Source organism: Microcebus murinus, chromosome 5, assembly GCF_040939455.1.
Source record: "Microcebus murinus isolate Inina chromosome 5, M.murinus_Inina_mat1.0, whole genome shotgun sequence".
In the NCBI taxonomy this organism is placed as follows: Eukaryota; Metazoa; Chordata; class Mammalia; order Primates; family Cheirogaleidae; genus Microcebus; species Microcebus murinus.
The window spans coordinates 32686861-32699453 of record NC_134108.1 but is presented as its reverse complement, the minus strand read 5'-3'; the positions used below and the strand labels follow the sequence as shown (position 1 = coordinate 32699453).

The 12593-nt window shown below is 34.1% G+C and overlaps 1 protein-coding gene across 1 annotated transcript in view; it reads left to right on the top strand.

The window, feature by feature from the left end:
• Window positions 1–2369: 2369 nt before the first annotated feature.
• LAMA2 (laminin subunit alpha 2) overlaps window positions 2370–12593 on the top strand; it is a 583504-nt gene continuing 573280 nt past the window's right edge. Inside the window, exon 1 of the mRNA XM_076002974.1 lies at window positions 2370–2593. Within this exon, the coding sequence (XP_075859089.1) occupies window positions 2470–2593 (124 nt within the window). The 5' untranslated portion in view covers window positions 2370–2469. The remainder of the gene's footprint in view (window positions 2594–12593) is intronic.

Here is a 12593-nt window from a genome sequence, read left to right as displayed (position 1 = left end):
CATAAATGAAAACTTAATAAAATGGACTTAATCAGAACAAAATTCTCTTGAAAGTAATCAAGAAAATGAAAATCAAGCCACAGATTGAGAAAAATATATACCATATTAAATATATTTGACAAAGGCCTTTTATCTAGATTATGTATTTAAATTTAGAAACTTAATGAGTTATACATTATTAATATGGTGAACAAAGAAAAATGAACAAAAGCTTTGAACAGACACTTCACAAAAGAAGATATACGAGTGCCCAGTATGCACATGAAAACAAATATATTAGCATGCTATCCACTAGAGTGGCTAAAATGAAATAATAGTTGATAAAGTGTTGATTAAGAGGTGGAGCATCTGAAACTCTCATGTATTGCTGGGAGTGGGGATATAAAATGATACAACTATATAGGAAAAACAGTTTCACAGTTTCTTATAGAGTTAATTATATGCTTACCAAAAAACCCAGTAATATCACTTCTAGGAATTTAGAAATAGAAACATATTCTTTCAAATAGTCAGAGCAGCTTTATTCTTAATAGCCCCAAACTGGAACAATCAAAATGTATTTCAATAGGTGAATGTATAAATAAATAGTGATATATCCATTTAATAGGATACTATTGAGCAGTGAAAAAAAATGTACTACCCATGTTAAACAATGTGACTATACCTCCAAAACATTTTACTAAGTAAAAGAAGCCAGACACAAAATGTTATGATTTTATTATTCTATTTATATGAAACTTGAGAACAGCTAATACTAATCTCTACTGACAAAAATCAAATCAGTGGTTTCCTTTTTCAGAGGGTGGAGGTTGGGAGATTTATTGCAAAGGGCAGAAAGGAAACTTTTTGGGATGATAGAAATAGACTATATATTAATTGGGATAAATGTCAAATAGGTATTTACATTTAAAAATGTATCAAATGTGAATAATTTGTACCTTAATTAGGTTTATTTGAAAAAAATTATAGCTTTGATTATACTCATTCAGCATCTTAATTCTGGTTAAATATACTTTTTAATTTTTTCCCATGTGTTGACTAAAATAAGTAGACTTGACAGTGGAGATCAGAGTCTTATTCTTAAGGCATTTTTATGGAAAATAAGAGCCCAGAAAGTGGAGTGACTTCAGAAGACTGCACGCAAATATTGATTATAAAATTAATCTAGGAAAGCTTAAAGTGGAAGATACTAGAGAGAAAATGATATATTTCCGTTCCACATTTAGAGTTCCAAAAAACTCTTGGTAAAGTCCAAAAAACACAAAGTATATTATTTCCTCAATTTTTATAGATGCATCCTAGAAAATAAGAAACATACAAAAACATTTTATATGCAAATTAATTTTCAAGTATAATACAAGTTTTTTCTTTTTTTTGGACCTACACGAATGCCCACGGGTTCATTCAGGGGTCTGAGAAGGATAATTTATGGTGTACGATTGACCTATTCACTGAAGGACAGCTAACACCTTTGCACGCTTGACACCCCCTCCCAGTTACAGTACACTGCACTGATACGAGTAATACCTCACCCTCACCCCTGAATAAACTGGAAGACACCCTGCCAGTTTCATAAACCCCATTAAGGAGCTGTTTCAAACCTCATGAGAACCACTGACTTAGGCTGTGATAAACAAACAAACAACAACAAAAAACTAGTTAGGAGCTATCATCTAAACTGGGATGGCAGAAAAAACTTTCGTAAATTCTGTTGAATTAAAGGAAAAAAAACCCCAAGACTGGGAGAGTTTGAAAGGAAACAAATGCAAAGGCCTTAATTCCCTTTTAGTAAATGTCTCCTTACTAAACTGAGTCTTAATTCTAATCATCCTCCTACCTCCTAAGGGGAGCTACCTTGTTTTGTCTCCCCTTTGTTGCCTAGCCAACTGCCCACCAAGCGCTAAGTCCCCTGGTCTGCAGTGCAGTGTCCCCAGAGGCCACTTTCCCTGCTCTGGTAACTTCTTAGTCTCCCTGGCCATTGGGACAGTCGTGGCTCCGACGAGGATCACCTGGACACACGCAGCTGCACACAGTTTTGCCAGGTCTTTCTCAAGAGGTAGAAGTTCCTAGCTGTTTGGATTTCCCACACATAATGCTTTCCATGTGTACGCACTTTACAGATCCCAAAGTGCTTCCATATCAATGACTTTCTTTAATTTAAAAGTTCAGATAACAGGTCTTGGAATGATCCCGTCTCAGGAATGATCCCCACTCGGAGGGAAGGCACGCCACGGGGAAGGAGGACCCTTTAAGGGCCTTCGGTGGGGCCAGTGCCCGTGCAGGGGGAGAGTTGGGGGAGTGTCCTCTTTCTCCCCCCACCCTCCGGCGGCTGAGCCAAAGCCAGAGGGGGCTGTCTCCTCCTCTTCCCCAACAGCTGCAGCTCACTCAGTTCACACAAGCCAGGGCCAGGGGACAGGGCGGCAGCGACTCCTCTGGCTCCAGAGAACTGGATCCGCTCGGGCCACTAAGATGCTGGGAGCCGCCGGGGTCCTCCTTATCCTGCTGCTCACCGGGGGCCTCAAGGGCGGCCAGGCGCAGCGGTCTCAGCAGCAGCAGCAGCAGCAGCAGCAGCTGCCGGCGCATCAGCAAAGAGGTACAGTCGAGGCACCGACTGGGCTGTTGACTGCATCCTTGGCGGGGGCCGCAGCTCCTCACTCCTCACTGGTCCCCTCTTGCCAGAGTTGCGGGCCGGGACCGCTTTCTCGCTTTGCCTTTAGAGAGTGCGCTTTGCGGCAAGAGTGGCTAAACTTGATGCAAGTTCACTTTCAACTCCCTGAGGGAATGCTGTGGGGGGAATTACTTACCTCCAGCAAACGGAACGAAAGTCCTTTTCATCGTTCATTCGTTTCTGAGAGGTCTTGCCATCACTATACATCCTACAAATTAATTTTTGAAATCTTTCCAAGAGACAAACTTTCTCCAATTGCAAAACAAAACAAGTTTCTTCAGATCAGATTCAGTCCCTGCAGAGAAAAGTTTCCCTAGCTGTGGCTCATTTTGGAACTTTATGGAGGGTAGTGAATGCAACTTTTTCCTTTTTCTTTCTTTCTTTCTTTTTTGTTTTTATTTTAAGGTACTTCATTTCCAACTATTTAAACAGGGTTTGTAAAGTAGTTAAGTATGTGGATTTTTTCTTTTATGGCAGTGGTGCTTCTAAGTCTCACCTTTTCTATACCTACAACTTATATTGGTATCCTCTTTTAATTAGAGTGAATTTTTTTTCTTGCTTAAATACAGAGGATACTTCCATGCCATGTATATTTTAAAACCACAGGGAGCAGATACACACTTTAGGGGACTTTGGACAACAGTTGTATTTAATGTAACTTAAATTATTCTTGTCAGAGTGTCTTAATGTTTATATGCATATCATTTCTGAAACTCTTGAGAGTCTTTGAAGAATTATTTTATTATCATGAATTTTAAAAGAAGCACATGGGAATTTTAAAGCATAATTGTAATACACTATTTCAACAAACATTTCTGTAAGTTGGAAAACCTGTATCAAAGTAAATAATATTTAAGAAATATTTAAGATATAGTTTCAAATATCAAAACGTTTATCTTAAGAGTACAAAATCTTGAGTTTCAAACCTTTTGAAAGCTTTGATGAGACTGACTGAGTCTGCTAAAATTTTGGAATATACTTATTTCTCTTCTAGTTAACTGGAATAAAGTCATGTCTAATACTTCTGATAGTTGTTCTTAGAGTCTAGCATTTTTAGTAGTACTGCAGTGTTTTTTCTTAAAGGAGTAAAAAGATACCCTAAGCTTTTTGCTGTAATAATAACTCCCTGATTAAAATTCCTAGAATAAAAGGGACCTTGAGCTTACTGTATAACTTTTTTCTTCTATTTTTGCTTTTCCTTCTCTGAGAGATAAAATGAGACCAATGTGCCTAAATCAGTAGAACTTATGAGAGTGATTTTGAGAGAATCTCTGGCAGTTCATTTTCAAAAACCCTACTTTTAACTATTAATCTTTGAGCAATTATATGATGTATTTTGGTGATATAAAATATTTTAGTACTGTTAGGCAACTGGGGAGAAGAGGGGCTGAGGGCACCAATTTTTTTGTCCCCTTGGAATGGGACAGAAGCTCAAAGCATGCAGAGTAGGGATCAAGTGGATTGTTCTAAGAATTTGCCCTAGCACATATGCACACACTTTCTTTGCTCTCCACTTCCCTTTACTTTTTCTTTTAATTGAGATAAAATTAACTCTGATTTCTATGGTTCAGGCACAAGTTGAGGTGAATTCAGAAGAGGGGGTTATACTGCCATTCTGTTGAGAGATCACTGGATGATGTATACAATGAGGAATTTTATGCAGAATAACTGTAACAAAGAGTCTACCATATACTTCTACAATCTGCATTCTAGTATTTATTATTGACTTTGTTATAGACCTTTTGTAATATATTTGGAGGTTAGCTCAAGGGCAAATGGCCTAAACCTGTTAATAGTAAAAGTATATGTAAAATATATTACATGAAAACTTAAAATTGTGTAGTGCTTATAATTTTCAAATGCCTTGTATACATGATCGTTTTTTCACCTTCAGCTTATTCTCATTGGACAAATTTAAACCTAGGTTTGGAATGGCTGTGACTTAAGTTTTCCTAACTGATAAGAAGAATTTAATTTTCAACAACTAAAAGCACTTTTAGTATTGTTTATGTTGAAATTCCCTTTTTATGGTTCCAAGGTTTCTTTCCATTTATTTTTTGAGACCGTATTTCCTGTTCAATGTTATTTCTTTAAAGCATGTTCTCAGTGAAGATCACTGGATATGAGTTTGACTGAAGAAGTGTTTTCTTGGCTATCATCAGCTTTTCTGTTTTCGATTATACTAGCACTGACCTTTCTGGCTAAGCACTAATTGTGTAGGAGTTCTGTTTTCCCTTATAGTACATTGCCAATTTATTAAGATATTAACATGAAGCAATCATTTTTAGATGTTGTAATTGAGTTAGAAATGTAATCAGGCTTTTTGTTTGTTTAAAACAATTTTTTTTTCTTAAAATCTTACGTGGTTTCCATTAGTGTACTGAGTTATAGAATGAATAGCATTGATTCAGCAAGTATGATATTCTTAAGGAAATTCTTTAACTAGATATAAGATTGACAGAAATAGAAAAATGATGTAATGAAAGTGATTATGTATTTCAGCAAGGCAGGGGATAAAATCTTTTTTGATATCCTTGTGAATAAGAAGTGGAAATGGAAGCATAATGGTAGGTAAATTGCAACTGATTGAAAAATAGTTTCCAAAGAATATTGCATAGTGGATCAAAGTCAATCTGGAAGAAAGTCCCTAATAGTGTGACAGAGGTTTCCTTAAGTTCACCTATCTTGGTAATGGCTTGATGGAAAACACAGAATCCCAGCTTATCAGAACTGCAGATGATCCAAAATTGATTCAAGTGGCTAAGCTGGTGAATAACAGGCTCAGGAATTTTAAAGCTCTCTAAAGCCTTGACCGTGAACGAAACCCACATGGAGTTGATTTTATTATTCATATCCAGACGTTAAATAATTCCATTTGTCCTCTCTTCTGGAAATGTGTTTTGTCCTTTATATGTACAGCAATAAGTAAAACGACAGGATGAGAAAGGCCAGTCTCAATTGCAGCAAATTCAAATGAACATAAAGTGTGACAGGATGACAGAAAAGTTAGCTTACTTTCATATAAAGCTCATAGAAACAGGTCTCTTGGTTAACATACATTTGGGTACTTCATTGACAAATGGGTGTAAATTCAGAGAAGGGAGAGGAGAATAGTTATGGGTTTCAAAACATGAGCTTTTTGATCTGAAGAAGGAAAAATTTAGGGAGAGAAAGTCATAAGAGATGCCCTCAAATTTTTATTTATTAATAATGAAAGGGTTATTATGTAGAAGAGGGACTAAAATGTTTTTCTAAAGGGATCCATAGGAGGCTATGACAAAGAGGAATGTCTGAATTCTTTAAAATGGAGAAAGCTACTCCTTTTCCCAACTTCCCCACTCTTCACCCTTCCACATTTTGAGCTGTGCCGACGTAACTGGGTTGTATATGAATACTTTGCTTCTGGAAATGTGCAGGCAGTGGTCAGATGTATAGCAGGTTAGGGATGCTTTAGGATGTGATGCCTCCGTGAGAGGAAGCTAAAGACTCATGAAATCTCCAGTCCCTTTTTAATTCAAAAATTCTAATATTATAGTTTGTTGTTTTCGGAGGGCATACTTGTGTTTAAATATCTGAATTCTTAAAAAAATCAAGAAAATGTTAAATATATATAAATGTGCTTTTAGATGCCTTCTGGGATTTAAAATAAAAACATGTATGAGACAATTCTCACACATTTTTGGCAAGAATACTTAAAAATTTAGCATGGAATTTCCACATCACTGTCAATTGCACAGTTTTAAAACATCCTGTGTTATAAAATGTAAGAACAGTTTATGAATTACCTGAGAAGTTTTTTAGGGGATTTATAGTAGCCATAACTCTCCTAAATTAAGTTTTTTTATATTTTATTTTGATACATATGTAACTTGTTGGTCACTACATACTGACCAAATGGTTTAGTAAAAATGATTCATAACAGATAAAATGCATGGCCAAGAATAAGAACATATTCAACATTGCCTATTATATTATAGATGTGGTAGAATTAATAAAATTTATATAAATTTTATATTATATTTTATCTCACATATTAATGTACACAGATTTCCAGTCTATCTTATTTTTAAGATTTTTCTATCCTAGAATTTCATGCAAAGTAATGAACTGAATCTATATTAAGAGTTACTGGGGTTTATGAAAAAACCGAGCATGCTTTAACAATTTTTCTTCAATTCATTCAGTTACTTTAGCTCTTGAGATATGGGATAACTGTCACCTGTGGTATACTAACTAAAGAAGTTTTCACCTGCAGATATAATTATTTTAAAACTCAGGTATTCCAAGGGTCCTATCCAGATATGGTTATTTATTGTAAGAAAAAAATGAGCCTATATTTTATGGGAGGGACTTAAACAGGAAAAGGAATTTCTGAGTTAGTAGGTTTTGAAATTCTTACACCTTTCCACTATACTGCAATAGCTTTGACTCAAAGAAAGTTTTCTTTAGGTAGATTTCACATCTCAATATTTTCTCAGTCCCATTTACCTAAAGCAGAATATTGTCACTCTTTTTCCATTCATACATTTAGTAAATATTGAGTATTTTTTGACAGTGATTAATGTGCTAGACTTTTCAACTTGGACCTCTGAGACAAAAGCTCTGTTTCTTTTGGCCTAAATAGATTTAGCAGTGGACCATTAAAAAAATTCACTTAAACTTTATATGAGGTTTCACATTTCCGTTCATAACCTGTTTTGGGATTATGGAACCACAATTCTGGCCACAATGGAAGGGGAGTAATTGGGATCTAGTGAAATCCAGAACAGGGAAACTAATCTCAACATAGTCTCTACATAGCAAGTTTAGTGGGGTGGCTATCAGACTACATTGTAGAGTCCAAGGGATGTTTGATTCTGATCAGTGTAGCTCTCTAGTAGGATTCTACTTTGTGGGTGGAGTATGGCTAGAAAGGTTTCCAAGCAGGGTCAAGATAAAAAAAAAAAAAAACCCAAAAAACAAAGAAACAAAAAACCCACCAATCAACACTTATGTGCACATATGGAAATAATATTCATTGGAAATCAAGTAGGTGAGATGGGGAGGTTGGGATGGATAAATTCACACCTAACAGACACAAATGCACACTATCTAGGAGATGAGCACATTTTTAATTTTGACTCAAACAGTACAAAAGCATTTATGTAAGCAAAATGTTTGTACCACAAAATATTCTGCAAAAAAAAAAAAAAAAAAGAGCAGTGACTGTAGGTCATCTGTTCACTTTGCAGTAGGTCCTTATTTAGTAGGTGGAGGACTATAAAAAAGATCAGGAAGAAATGATCATCAGTGGTCATACAAATTGTTTACCTTCTAATCCAGAAGATTGGGGTTTAGGATTTCTGTATAGTAGCAACTTTAATCTGGGTAGCTAAGTAGGAATTTAGGCAGAAACCCAGTTGCAATGAATAAGAAAAGAAGGTAGAGTTTACAGAAAGACCAAAGTAAATCAGCGTATGGCTCTCAAGACTCATACCAGGCTTGGCATATACCAAACAACCAGAAGCTAAACTAATTCTGGGCTTTCCCAGTTGGTAAGACTGAATTTAGAGGTTAGAATTTGTGAAGCAAATTGGTGGGGTTGGGCCTATGTGTATTAGAATGTGGTAAATGAATGAATGTGTTCAGTGAGTAAAATAGACACTCCACCCCCCAAAATCCCTGCTCTTGTGGAGCTTATATTTAGTTGATATAGAGAGGGGGAGACAGGAATACAATGAATGTATGATGAAGAAGTAATATAAGAATACCTATACAGTATAGAATGTAGTAAGTGATAAATTCCCTGGACAAACAAATCCAGCAGCGTAAAGGCAGTCAAGAGTTGTAGGAGTGGAGGGAGGTTGTTTGCTATTTTAAGTAGGTTGATAAAGGCTGACCTTATTGAGAAGGTTGCAGTTGAGCAAACACTTGAAGGTGGTATGAGTGATTCATACAGATGTCAGGTAGAAAAATACTCTCAGCTCAGGGAACACACCTGTAAGGATCTAAGGTGAGAGCATGATGAGAAGGGTCAGAAAATAATGGAGATCTGGATCATACAGCATTGTTGACCTTGCAAAGATTTTGCCTTTTAGTCTGAGTGAGGTGGGGAGGTGTTGGAAGTTTTGAGCAAAGTTAAATGAATGAATGAAATCATAGTTATTTTTTCCCCAGATATAGGCCCTAATTTATGGGATTAGACTGATAATTCAAGCATGGAATTATTTTAGATTCATCTCTTGCCCCCAAACATCTCAATCATAGAGTATATTTAAGTGATTCTACATTCCAGAGCATTCTACTTCAACAATCTTATCATTGTGAAGCTCAGATGCATCTTTGGAACATTTTTTTTATTTTCCTTTTGGCTTCTCAATAGTCTTCCACAATTCAAAGTGTATCAGTACCTCAAAAACAACCAAAGAATAAATTGTAAATGGGAAAATGATAGTTTTCAGTAAGTAGCTATATGTTAATGTTCTAAAGCACAATCCCTTTTAAGTGGCTTATAACATGGAAGGTCCTATGGAGGGGGACAGAGATGCAGAGTTTGGCACATCAAATATATTTTTTTCAAAAGCCTACATAGCTGCCACAATTTCCTGTCTTATTGCCTGCTATACATTTTTAATCGCTGAATGAGGCCAAAAGTATGAAGGAGAACATGAAGGAGTGCAGTTGTCATTTCAGCTAGCTACCTTATGTCACTGGTTTGTTGAGAGGCATATATAGAACACTGAATATAAAACATGGAACATCTAGTACAGCCTTCAATAAATGTGAATTTTCAAATTGCCTCAAAAAATGAATTAAGTCCAACAACTGCCTTGGTGGTATGAAATGCTCTATCTCAAAGAAACACTTTTCTCCAACACTGTGTGATATACCAAATTCAACTGAGGCTGTTTATTCAGGAATTTGCTGATGTACTTTAAAACACCTATATATGAATTCAGTTCTGATTGGAATTTGTGCTGTAGTATTTCTTTATTCCGAACTTTCTAGCTTAGCCTACAGTAAAAACTCTTAACATATACCTCATTATATCTACAGTTTCCATGCACATTCCTGTGCTTTGGAGGTAACTTTGAATAGTAGAAAAACTATGGATTTAGAAGGCAAGAATTGCATTCATAGCCAAGTTGCCACTTAACTAAGAACCAAAGCCTGAGTCAATGAAGTTTATATTTCCTACTAGTGAATATAGTTTGAAGTTTATATTTCCTATATTTCCTACTATTTCCTACTAGTAAAATAAATTAGGTAATAAATGTGAAAACACTCGGCAACTAATCAGTAAATATTCATTCTTTTCTTCTCTCTCCTTTATTATATGAGCATAAAGCTCAAAAATTATATTTGATTTGCATATAGCATATCTCTATGCTTAAGAAGGGCAAATTATTCTAAAAGGTTATTTGAGTATAGTCTAAGGCAGGGACTCCCAACCTATGATGAGTTGTATAATTATTTTATTATATATTACAATCTAATAATAATAGAAGTGAAATGCACAATAAATATAATGAGCTTGAATCATCCTAAAACCAACCTCACCCCGTCCATGGAAAAAATATCTTCCATGAAAATGGTCCCTGGTGCCAAAAAGGTTGGGAACTGCTGCCCTAAGAGATTATGGGTGGCAAACTATCTCATTGTAGAGGGATTGAACAATTCTGTCAAAGTTACACAAGTCAGTGACAGAGATAAGAAGAAACACAAGGTCCTATAATTAGCTAATGGTTATGTTAGAATCTCAGTGTGAGAAGTGATTTAAAACAGGCAACATGGTGGAAATTTTGGCAATACTTTGGTGCCATGTATACTTCAAATATGATACAATAAACATTTTTTCTGGGTATCTCTCATTTTTGAATATGCATTTATTGTATTGATAAACTCGTTTTATAAAAAAATCTCCTTTAATATATAATGTGTTTAGAAAAATATATGGTACATAGTTCTTTATAAACATTAGTTATTAATGTTAGGCTATGAAGCACATGTCCTCTTTGACACCTGCTTGGGCAGAGATGACAGTTTAACATGTTTGACACACAATGTAAATTAAATTCATCATGGTCTTCAGTGGAAAGTCTAATTGGATTGTAGAAAAGTTCTCAGTATAGACTCTCTTTATTTAGACTCTCCCTAATCACTATAGTGAAAAAATAATTTGGAGCACACTATTTATTACTAACTTATGTAGAGAGAATTTTTAGTGTGTCTACCTGTGTATTAAATCTACTGGCAAATTTCTATAAAACAAAACAAAACAAACTTAGAAAGTCATAGACCCTCTAGACCCCCCCCCAACAAATCTCTAGATAAAACTATTTTTCTAAATTTGGAAACATTAGATTTAGAAAAAATTTCAGACAAAACATTTCATATAGGCCCTTTTACCATCAAAAAGTTTCAATCATGCCTAACATGTAATGTGCAACTATTCAAATTTTTTCATTCTGATACATTAGAAAAGTCACTGGACATGTAATTGGAACTCCAGAATACAAGTTTTGCCTTCAGCCTTTTGTAATGAGCTTACCTTAAATAATGGATGTCATTTAACTATTCTGAAACTCATTTTTCCATGTTAAAAAAATGAAAATTCAATGTTTGATTCTATTTCATGGGATTGTTATAGGGTTAAATGATATAGGAGATACAAATATCATTATTAATACTAGTCATTATTATAATAAATGACAGGGTTGGCCTTAGACATTGTTAGTTGAAGTTTTGCTGCACCCACTTTCTTTGATTTTTTTTTCCATTGGTTCTTAAGACACCTAATTTGTATTTTTAAGAATACATGACACATAGTTCTCAAACAGGGCACAAATTATTTGATTAGTAAACATACTACTATGTAAGAACAAACAATGGCATCCAAAAATGTACATTAATTCCCTACAAATAAATAGCAAATAAATAAATTTATTTGCTATTAATAAATAGCAAATTTATAGCAAATGAATAGTAAATTCATTAATTATTTACTTTAAATAATTAATGAAATAAAAAAGTTTATCATAAAAATAGGGATTTTCAAGCATTTTGTGTTGAGATTCGTTTATATCTGAAAAATAATTGAAACTTTGATTTATGTTGGTTATATCTATTATTATATTGTATTAAAATTAAAATTTAAAAATACTTATTACTTTAAAATAATAGTAGTAAAATAATTAATTACATGTTGATAAAAATAACATAGCTTAATGAAAAATAACTTTATATCCCAAGTAAACCTCTTTAATGTCTGGCTTAATAGAAAAGGGCTGGATTCTCATTTTTGCCTCTGCATTTAAATTACTATATATGCTTTTGGCTTACATTTTTGATTTAAGTATATAAAGAAATATATAACAACATATACAGATATGTTGTTGAAAAAGAGAGAAGTATTTTAATACCTTTAAGATAGCTGTAAATATTCCTCTTTGATTCTACACCAAAACTCAATATGTGGTAATTTTAAAGATTGGCTGCATTGTGGTATCTGAAACTGTATCAGTAATGTTTTTGTGCTCTGTTTTGTTAAAATCCACTGATCTGTCTTGCACGTGGAAAGAATTTTACTCATGTGTGATGTTATAACATCATTCATTGATCATTTGGAAAACATTGATTCACTGAGTTATGCAGATCACCCACAAGTTGACAAATTTCATTATAAAACATTTTTAAAAATCACATTTGTTATATCACTATTAATCTCATAAAAAATGTTTCTAAATATTAGAAGCTGTTAACCTCACAGTGATAGAGACAAGTTTTCCAAAATATTTATTTTCATTTGTGAGTTCAAATGTAATTATTGACAAATTTTGTAAGTTATTTTTCTTGAATGTAGTTACTTTATTCATTTTCAAGAAAATATCTATCAAATAAGTCTTAAAAATCATAATTAGTCAGATACTTTTTGTAATAAAAAGGG